Below are 11,378 nucleotides of genomic sequence, written 5' to 3' on the forward strand. Positions count from 1 at the left end.
AGCTTTGAATAAATAAATATACATAACTAATAAAATATAATTTTTATGAACAATCACATACAAAACTGACCTTTTGTAAACTTTGTATATTTTATCGAATCTTATGCACCTCATTCTTCATCTTGATTCTAAAACAACTATTTTCACTCATACTCATACCGCTAGGACTTCATATGTCTAAAATATGGGCATTTGCATCTATACCCGCTTTTTGGGTCACGTTTTAACTTGTGCTTGCTTTGCAAAAAAAAATTGCAAGTGTACCCACTTTTTCGCGTAACTTCAGCATACGGGGCTAAAGTAGCAAAGGCAATCACGCAAAACTTCAGCATTCTAGTAGACGGGACCCAAGTGTGCTGAACCAAGTGTGCTAAAGTTTTTGTTTTGTAACTGGCAAATTTCAGCTCTAGAGCTGGAGTTTTGTTTTTGTAATTGGCGAACTTCAGCTCTAAAGCTGAAGTTTTTGTTTTGTAACTGGAGAACTTCAGCTCTAGAGCTGAAGCTTTTGTTTTGTAACTGGAGAACTTCAGCTCTAGAAGTTCTTTGTTCACTTTGGTAATTTCCTTTTCAACTTTTGGCCTTAAGGACTCCAGCTCACGAACGACATCCCGTAATTTCTGAAATCACATCCCACTAATGACTAATTCAACATCCATAAGGCTGAAAATATGAATATGCAACTTTCACAAATTAGATATTAGAGACACTGCTTAATTACCTTTTTGTAAGGTCTCTTTTCTGTATCACCTGAAGTAATGTAGTTTCGGTGAAAAGGTATAGTTTCTGACAAAATACTGGTAGCACGAACAGAAATATAAAAAAATTACTCATATATAGGTATTAATATGCCCTCAAGAAGTTATCAACATGGAAATATATGTTTACCCTGCATATCTGAGAAGCAGAACGTAGAGATCTATGATATTGTTCTCCTGCCGATGATTGTTTGCCTGGAGGAAAATGAAGTAGAAGTTTAATCTCAAGAGGTTAAGGGCGGATATAACTTTGAGGAGGAGAAGGAGGAGAAAGAGGGCTGAAGTTGTTTAAAAAGTGGGTACAAGTTAAAAGTTTTTTAAAAAATGGATATAGGTTAAATGGAGGCGACCAAATAGGGCGCCTCGTGCAATTTTTACCTAAAATATCAGATTAATACTCATTTAACATATCCACACCTACTCCGAATGTACGGGGTGGGGGTGTTACATTAGACCAACATTCAAGCAAGGTTTAAATCTGATGTGAGTTCATTGTAAACAAAATCTTGCACATTAAGTTACTCTAAGCATTGTCTAGTACTCCATATGAATGATGGTTGACTTGAATGGAGAGACTCATCCCTTTGTAAATTCGAGTAACTACATATATCCATAGTGCACATTTTTAATTAGTTATTTAGGAGTTGTTTGTAGGTGTTAGGTTTTGTATTAAAAGTTTTTAGCAACAACAAAAAAAGGCTTTCTTTTAAGAGCTGTGACTATTGATGTGAAGAATTCAAAGTGTTAAAACTTAGAAACAGGTTTCTTCTGAATAGGCGCCTGATGGAAAGTTAAGTTCCCTTGTAGGCTTTAGTTTTTTTATTTATATTAAAAGAAACTATTTATAGGTTAATTAAAGGATACTTTGGTAATTTAACTTTTGTCTTAAGGGCTTCCCACTTTTAATATAGTATAGATAGATATAGATAGATATACATTACATAATTACTGTTCGTTTAGCAATTAAAATAAGACATTCTACCAGAGGAGATTCCATTCAAGTAATGGACAAAGAGATTGGCTTGATGGAGCAATCGAAAAGCATATTGACACAAGTCTGTACACTAATCGACAAAAGGTTTATCAATCAAGGAGCACATGGCTCGCAACTGAAAACAATAGGAAACGATGAATCTATCAAAAGTAATAAATCATATTTCAATACTACTTGCAATGCTAGAAAAGATAAGAGAACGGCAGAGAGGCCATTTGATGGCTACAATGTCTGGTAAATAGACAGCAGATGATCATTCTGCTTTGGATCTTCCACTTGGCTTTGTATGTTACTATTATTAGTAGAATAAAAGCACAAGCATCCATCCGACTGGGCTAAGCAAACTCCAATCGTTAAAATCTCGCAATTAATCTCCAGACTAGAAACTACTTAACCAGGAAGTGCAGACCAAATACAAAAATGCAGTTCGATGTAGCCCGGGAAAAGAGCATACCGGAACAGCTCATCAGCGGCATAACAGCAGCCCCATATTACAATAGCTAAACTCAACTTGCTATACCATTAACCCATTTTTCATTATCTATTTAGAAACTTAACTAGCTAACGTTTCCCAATCAAGTTTACAAGAACATTCAATCTCAGTTTCATGATACTAACCAAAATTGAAATTTGAAGAGGGGGGTTGGCTAAACTCTCTTCTTAGGCTACAACCGAATGCTTTCAGATGATCTTGGACATACATTTTTCCTCATGAAGCCCATCTCCTCTCTCGCTCTCGTCTCAAGAAAACAATGTGCATCTGCACATTAGTTAGTTTATATCAGCATAGGAAGTCATCAAGATAGAACTGACAAGCCACTTCACCAAACATGGAATCAAAATAAACAGCTAAAGCTGAAATGAGGCAGGCATTGAATCTCAACAGATAGCATTTCCTCATATGGGAAGCAACATTCAGATACAAGATCACTATTCCTTAAACACAATTGCAGATACTAATCAGAAGTATAGGAACATTTTCCAGTCAATAACAAACTTCATATAAATCCATCCAGCCCACTTCAAGTAGATCACGTTCAGTTGTCTAATTCTTCAGCATTACTATATGGACTTGGGCTTGTTCAATTTAAAGCAAGTTCTTTTCATACTTTGCAGGACCCACAAGAACTTATACCCATTCCACAGCCATTTGACACGGGTATATCTTAAGCAAAATAAAGAGCCTACATTGCAAGGTATAAGACAGAAAGTTCTACAATCAAATCTGCAAGGTACTAGTTTTAACCACAATAGGCAAAGCTTTAGGTAAGTGACAAACTTAAATATCGACTTCACCTTTCTTCAACATAGAGTAAGACATTGAGTATACATTTGGATAGGAGTAGAATTAGTCAAACATCAACCAGAGGTTCCTCGTCGGGGAGGAAAAGTGTATTCAGATAGACCATAAAACACACTTTGAACCTTTAGTGTGCATTCTTTCTATCAATATCAATGCACACCAGAGGTTATTGATTTGACAGCTGGAATTTTGAAGCAGTGTAACAGATCACATCATGCATCTTATGGGAACAGAATAGGATAAAGGTTTTTCCTCTTTATCCACCTTATAACTTTCTGTCTTATAAACTGTTCCCAGCATCATCATCTTGATGCACACAAGTTCTTTTACCTAAGTTTATAAACATAGAACGATTCAGACTAACCGTGAAGTGCAACTATAAGGTCAAAGATACATATGCAATGCGAATATAAAGACTAGAGATGTAGTTTATTAATGGTAAAACTGAAAAAGCAAGAGCTACAGCAGATCCAAGTTGAGAACCAGTGCAATCAGATGGAATAAATAACCCAAAAGCTACTGAAATATGAATGCAGTTCACATCATGGAAGAAATAATTGTAAAACCACAAAAAGAGCATCTTTTCCCCATAAAAAAGGTTCAAAACATCTCCAGAAAATGCTCACCCGAAATAACAGCAACCAATAAAGTCCATGAATATTATGGCTGAGAAAGAAACCAGGAAAAAAAAGGACATACTCACGTTCAGTGATGCCGATCAGCTGATGGCCACTATAGAAGTGATTTGTGAATCACTGAATGGCAGTATGGTGCAGTGGCCTTATTTTCATCATCATCAAAATTGCACTGGTTGAGAGAAGCTAAGCAGCTTTTGGACAAGTGGAATTAAGCTTACCAAGGCAATCTGAAGCTGTTCTGAACTGTTCAAACGAATACTAACTTGTCCAGACCCCTTATTGTTAATGTTCACACGGCCAATCAAGTTTGTGTGTCGTCCAATAGGTATCTGGGTTTGTGAATTGCATCCAATAGCAAGATCTCCATGCCAGTCCATAACCGAGAGCCCCAAAGTTGAGAGGAAACGACCAAGAGGATGATCTTTGTCTCGCAACGTTGCTTCCAAACTACCACCATAAGCAACATCACCACGGCCAAACATGGCACCCCCAGACACAACCAATAGTCCCCGTCTATTAAAAGCAAATTTGTCCTCAACTTTCACCCCACCTGTCATGACATCACCTAAGAGAGTTACTGAAAGACCAGCTGTCGCCTTATTCTTCCTATAATTGCAGAATCTGGTCTCACTGCGAAGAGTATAAGCAAGGTCTTTACCAACTGACTGCATGTCAAAACCTACAGAAGTTGCTTTTCCATCTCCATGCTTCACTGAACTTGCAATTTCCATTTGAAGATTGGTGTCCTTTTTGTCCTTCGAAACCTGACTGGACAAAGATATAGGGATCTTGTCTTTGACAACAAACAATCTTTCTACATTGATGCCCTCATAACCAACATCATGGTCCCAACCATTAGGTTCTAGGACAGGCCTCACAAGCCACTGATTAGAAGAATCGAGATATCGATATCTATGAGTTGGATTATCAGAATCAAATGACGCCGGTAACGCCAAGTCTGGCATGGGTACTGGCACTGATGCTGCACCGCTAGTCTCCTCATCTACATTTTCGCTGGGATCAGTTGGTGGTAAACTTTCAGCTGCAGCTTGCATTTTCTTCATCATCTTCCGCCTCTTCCTCTCTTCCTTCAATTGCTTTTTCATAAAAAGCTTTTCCCTGTATTCCAACTCATCATTGTATGCTTTCTTCTGGTCTTTGGACAACTTTGCCAGCTGAGCTTTGGTCAAGCGTTTGAAAGGTGGCAGTTGATCATATTCTGATTCATCTTCTGAGTCTGAAGAATCATCCAGATCATCATCCAAGGTCTCATCGTCATCACCAAATTGATCCGTTGGTAGTTTAACCTGTGGCCTTGACTGTAGAAGGGATGACAGCAGGAAAGGTAAAGGAGGAGATCTTGTTCTAGTGGCATAAGGCCGGCCTGGTGGGCTATCTTGTAATTTAAGCAATGTGTTTGCTTCAGCCAATATTTTTGACGCAAACGACAGAAGTAACAAGTGAGGCTTCCAAACCTGTCCATTAGGCAACACTCTTTGTCCAGCCCTGTTTGTCCTGCATGCTGAGTGATTTTCCACTAGCGAAACAGGATTCATAAGGCGCATATCTCCGGCAGCCTGACGTATTGCTTGCTGGACAACATGAGACCGCTGAGTTACAAACATGTCATAGCTCGTTACAGTACCATTGGGGCCTTCAGGTGGAGCAGATGCAGCATGCGTCAGAACAACTATGGCATTAAACCATATTGACGGTCCAAAAATTTCGGTAATTGTCCTCAACAACGGCATATCACCATAATCTCTGCTCTGCATATCCAACCTGTCAAGATACAGAACAATATCCGGGGGTGTCTTATTAATAAATCGTTTCACGGAATGAAGGATCTTCTCATTCTGGCGCTGGTCTGACCAGGAAGGCAGAAGCCCAGGAGTATCAATTACTCGAACCTTGATTCCCTGCACAGTCCCAACAACATCCTGAACCTTTTTTGTCCCTAACTGAAAAGCATCAGTGCCAAACTTAACTTCATCAAATATCGAATTTATGGTTGCACTTTTACCGACACCTGTTTTCCCAAGAACCATTATTGTGCAAGAGAAGTCCAAGGGTTCTTGTCCAGCTGCCTCAAGTTGCTCAGCCATAGCACTTGCACGATCAAAACTAAAAGCAGCAACACGACCTCCACTTCTCCCCCGCAGCTGTTCAGCCAACCCCAATCTGTACAAGACTTGGGCAACAACCACATTATGTGGAGTCTGCCCAAGCCTATGAGCTAGACGCAAAAACTTGACTCTTATCATCTGGAGCTTCTCACGTGTCTCATCATATTCATCAGCCTCTCCATTTGTGGATTCTTCAACAAGCTGGTTTTGTGCAGGAGATGCTGTTCCATTTACACGAGGCTGCTGGACTGCTCGAGTAGCAGGTTCCAATAGCGGGGCAGCACGACCAAGGCCAGCAGGTCGAGCAGGTGCGTGTATCCGAGTTGCAGGTGCACCAGAAGATGATGGGAGTTCCGTTGCAGATCTGGCTTCTGGTTCCTTCACAACAACTTTATCGACTCCAACGCCTGCATCAACTACTGGAGGTTGAGGAACCTCGGAGACCTTCTCATGATTGTTGGACATCAACACTTCTGATGATTCAGACATTTCATCCAGTGCAGTGGTTCTATCCATTACTGAATCTCCGGTATGCTTTTCAAAGGCTGGAGTGCCAGAAACAGAAACATTTTTCTGCTTGTTTATCGTGTCATTCAAATTCCCTGGCCCAGTAGCAGGCGACTCGTTTAATTCCAATCTTTGATGATCAGTAGCATCACCGTTCTGAATATCCTTTTGTTCCACCATGTCCTCATGAGCTGTTGGTTCTGGGCTAGTTGATTCTTTGTCTCTCAATTCTGCCTTTAAGGGGGAGCTTCCTCCTTGCAGAGTAGAAGCAGTAACATGGCCTGGACCGTCGATCTGCTGTTCATCCTTACTACTACCATTAACTGGTTCTGGACTAGCCACGGCTTTTTCTCCATCTATTTGCTCTTCATCCTTACTGTTAACTGGTTCTATACTACGTACTGCTTTTTCTCCATCTATCTGCAGCTCTTCATCCTTATTACTACCATTAACTTGTTCCGGACTACGCACTTTTCTTTCTATATCCATATGCTCTTTATCCACATAACTACCATTAATTTGTTCTGGAGTAGGCACTACTTCTTCTTTGAGTTCATCACTTGGGTTCAAGCTTTCTCCAAGATGACCATTTGTGGAAGTATCATTATGGGAAATATCTTTCAGCTCTTCATCCTTAACATCAGAATTCACAGGTTTTACAAGAAGAGAATGCACTCCTTCCTGTTCAATATTTTTTTCATCATTCAGTACGGAGCCAGAACTAACTGAAACATTGTTGTGGACGTCAGCAGTGTCCTGATGCCCAGCAGGCTGAACAGCAGATGTTTCGATCACATCAACATTCTTTTCATCACGCAGCAAAGCATCTTTGTACGAATGAACCTGGTTCTGAAGATCCACTTTTGCCTCGTTAGCATCCTGGGTATCCAATTTTCCAAGAACATCAGGGTTTGTTTCATCTGCATCATCATGAGTTTGAGCCTCTCCCAGGTTCACATGATGGGAAACTCCATTCTCAGATTTCTTAACTGGTTCAGCTGACTTATCTTTCTTTTCATCCCAATTTACTGAAATTTCAGTTTCTACAGCAGCACCCAGATCTGAAACCTCAGCCACCTCATCTTTACCCTTGTCTACTATGTTACTCTGCTCAACCACTTCTTTTTCATTATTTGCAGATATCTCATCATCACTTTGCTTCTCAACTGAAGGATTCTCGTTACAGTTAGCTTCTGACTTCTGATTCAATTCATCATCAGCATGTTGTATCTCGTGTGAAGCTTCAACTGCTTCTTCAAAGTTCTCAAAATCATCCCTTGAATCAGAGTTCCCCTTTGCAGCTATTTCATCAGCACTTTGCTTCTCAACTGAAGGCTCCTCGTTCCATTTAGCTTCTGACTTCTGGTTAGACTCATCATCGGCATGCTGTATCTCATGCGAAGCTTCAACTGCTTCCTCAAAGTTGTCAGCATCATCCCTTGAATCAGAATTCTCGCCGTCCTCCAAAGAACAGTTAACATTCCCAGACTTGCCATCATTGCCCTCACTGACAACTCCATCCTCAACATCAACACCAGGATTCTCTGGCTCTATTGCTTCCTCAAACACATCATCCTCTTCCAATTCCTTTGACACATCTGGCCTCACAGCTGCCTTATCCTCCGCCTGCAATTCCACAGTCTCATCTACGACACCATTCCTCTCCCCTATCCCAGCCTTGCCAAATACTTCCTCCCCATTTTCCATCACAAATAAACCTCAACGAAACCTAGATTCACATAACAAAATCAACAACAAACACAGAAACAAATCAAGAAGAAATTAGTATCAGATAAATAATAATGCTAGCACTCAAAAGGCGCACATTTTCAATTCCGGCCTATAAGCAATACAAATCAAAACCAACAAAGAACTACGCAAGCCAATCATGAAAATATTAGCAGTAAACAAAAATCAAAGGCAAAAAAATCCTACAACCCAAAAGACTACATTATTTATTTGTATTTATAAGGAAATAAAAATAGATTAAACCCTGGAAACCCAACAACAACAACAACAACAAAAAACCCAGTATAGCCCCACGAGTGGGGTTTGGGGAGTGTAGATAGTATGCAGACCTTAACCCTATAGTGAATGTAGAGGCTATTTCCAATAGACCCTCGGCACTAGGCCAGAAACCCAATTAACTAAAGTAAAATCACTATAGAGCTGAGAATATCCATTAAAATCAGCAGGAAACAAAATCAAGGCAAAAAAAAACCAGGTACCCAAAGGACTCCATTATCAATTCGGACCCATAAAGCAATAGAAAGGAATTAAAACACAGAAACCTAATTAACCACAGTGAAATGAGATCTTAATATAGCTTAGAATACACATAAGAGAACTCCTTTTTCCCGCAATTAAAAATCAGCAGCAAACAAAAGCCGAGGAAAAATGAAAACCCTAGCACCCAAAAGACTACATAATCTATTCGGACTCATAAAACACAGAAACTCAAATAACTATACTAAAATCAGATCATAGTACGGCATAAATTAAGAACCTTTTTGCCAAGAACTAAAAAGCACAGTAAAAACGTATAACAATGGTAACAAAAACAGTAAAAATGACCAAAAGAAGAGAGAAAATTACCAGGCTATGTCGGTGATGACGAAGATAGTGAGAAGAAAAAGGGTATGGTTAAGAGATATATAGTAGAAAAAGAGAAGATCTTTCTAATTGTGCCTCAGTTTCTGGAGAGGCGAAAAAAGGGAAAAGCAGAGAGAGAGAGAGCAGTAGGAAAGAGTAGGTGAAATTGAGAGAGAGAGGATAAGAGGGGTTTATCGACGGATTTGAGGGTTTGAGATCCAACGGTGATGATGAGATGCAGCCTCGGTTTTATCGTGCCAAATTATATCACGTGTTCCCTATCATACTACCTCATATTTTGATTAATTTTTAAGCAATTTTGAAGGAGATGACTTTAGGATTTAAATTTTACAAGTTTGAGTTCAATTTTAAGGATCTAAATTTTGTAGATTTTAGTTGACTTACCACATTACATTTACTTACTTAGATTGAAATCTATAATTTAACTTATTTGGTAAAAAATTTAATTATAAGATTTGAGTATTACTAACTCGCAACTTATTTTCTAAATTTTTAACTTTGCCCTAAACTGGTGTGGGCTTTCAATTATGCCAGAATTTTTTTATTTCTAGTATTCGAATTTGAAATGACTAATTAAGTATGAGCACATTCCTTGATGGTTGAAGATTTATATATTATTTTTTTACATTGGAATATTCATTAGATATTTTTCTATTTATATTATGATGAATTCAATAAGTTTTATCGGTTTATATTCTTTTCGGGGGAGAAGGGAGAAGTGACCCCTTAGACAGAAGAAAAGTCTTTCTCAGATTACTGGAAAACTTTTACCTTCTTTTTTTTTCATATTTAAAGAACCAAATTCATTTTCTCTTCTCATTGAAGAAGTAATGAAATATTTATTTATTTATACATTATTATTACTTTATGTTCTCTAAAATGATCATGTAATCAAGGTTTTTTTCCATCTCTCTTAACTTCCACTAGAATCATTCCTGAAACTATTCTTAGGGAAGAAAACTTTTTATACAACCAAAGTCAATATAATTTGATATTTTCCACTTACTACATTTTCATAGTTTTAGATGGAATATTTACAATAAAAGAAGAAAGTAAAAGCAATGTGAAATGACTTAACGTCCTTCTTAAGGGGGAAAGGTGCACCCCCCCCCCTTCCCCTTGAAAAAACCAAGAAGAAGAAGAAATAGACAAAAAGAAAGAGGATACGTCACTTCTGTCTTTTAGAGTGTTGTAATCAAAATGAGTCCAAACGAAATAACTAACTATCAAGGATTCTGACGAGATAAAGATAATCCCTTCATTTTTTATAATTATGAAAAAAATCATGATAAGGAATATTTTTCTTTTTAATATGCCTTATTTTGCGCAATACAAATTAATCACAGTACCAATGCGGATATCGATCAAATGAGACACCTTAAAAAGTCGAATACCTAACCATTTGGTTCCATTCAATTATTTTTAACAGCTAACAAGTACTCGAATTTGAAAAAATAGCTTAGGCTCAATTTTAAATTTTAAATTGAATATAGCTTAGACAGTTAGACTCAACCGCAACATTCGAGCAACAAACAACAACAATCCAGTATATTCCCACTTAGTGGAGTCTGGGGAGGGTAGTGTGTACGCAGGCCTTACCCCTACCCTAGGGTAGGGAGGCTGTTTCCAAATAGACCCCCGACATCCTTCCCTCCAAGAACTTCCCACCTTGCTCTTGGGAAAAGTCGAACTCACAACCTCTTGGTTGGAAGTGGAGGTTGCTTACCATCAGAGCAACCCCTCTTGTCCTAAACCGCAACATTCGAGCCTTAGTCGTAATTTAAGTAGTTTTCCAACAAACAATATCGCCTTCAAATTTAAGCTCATCCTGTGAATAATGCTTTACAATCAAGAAAATATCCCGTAGGATGCAGCTTCCTCTGTCTATAATACTTCTCTTGCACTGAATTAACTTTTCTTTTCCCACACAACAAAAGAGTAAACCGTTGTACTTCTTCCTTACTCTCAAACTGTCTAATTAATACGAAAATTTATGCGCAACTTATTAGTACTATCATGCCGGTTCTTTTCATTTCGACTTGGATAAACCCGTGCTTGATTGCTTTTGAAAATAGGAAAATAACTCGCTCTTAAAATAATAGCCGAAAAATATATTTTTTTTAATTTGTTATACATATACATTTGTATACTATATACAAAATTATACAATTTTATATATTTTTCGACAAACATAAATAATTTCTTGCGGGTTAAAAAGTGATAATACCTCTTTGGAATATGCGTTGATGTCTGCAAGATTCCCGGTAAAATGTAGAGTTGGATAAAATGGTTGGTAGCTAAACACCTTAATGAGTTGGACCCCAATCTCCTGCTGATTTGTCATAGTCAAGTATATTTTGGGGGAAATCAGAATTTAGAAATAGCCTGATTTATACATGCTAATTGAAAATCAATCATTATTTCAAAAGTAACCGAAATATA

The 11,378-nt window shown here is 38.2% G+C and overlaps 1 protein-coding gene across 2 annotated transcripts; it reads right to left on the minus strand.

The window, feature by feature from the left end:
* Window positions 1–2,025: 2,025 nt before the first annotated feature.
* On the minus strand, window positions 2,026–9,138 carry LOC107805808 (translocase of chloroplast 120, chloroplastic). Of its 2 annotated transcripts, none has more exons than XM_075218196.1 (3): window positions 8,919–9,138; window positions 3,756–8,052; window positions 2,026–2,509 (listed from the first exon to the last, which is right to left on the minus strand). In XM_075218196.1, exon 2 carries the CDS (start codon window positions 8,028–8,030, stop codon window positions 3,849–3,851), a length of 4,182 nt encoding a protein of 1,393 aa, XP_075074297.1. In that variant the 5' UTR covers window positions 8,031–8,052; window positions 8,919–9,138; the 3' UTR covers window positions 2,026–2,509; window positions 3,756–3,848. The 2 variants fall into 2 exon arrangements, with proteins under 2 accessions (XP_075074297.1, XP_075074298.1); XM_075218197.1 differs by having other exon boundaries at window positions 3,752–8,052; window positions 8,919–9,136.
* Between the last annotated feature and the right edge of the window lie 2,240 nt (window positions 9,139–11,378).

The sequence above is a fragment of the Nicotiana tabacum genome, chromosome 7, assembly GCF_000715075.1.
Source record: "Nicotiana tabacum cultivar K326 chromosome 7, ASM71507v2, whole genome shotgun sequence".
Lineage (NCBI taxonomy): Eukaryota > Viridiplantae > Streptophyta > Magnoliopsida > Solanales > Solanaceae > Nicotiana > Nicotiana tabacum.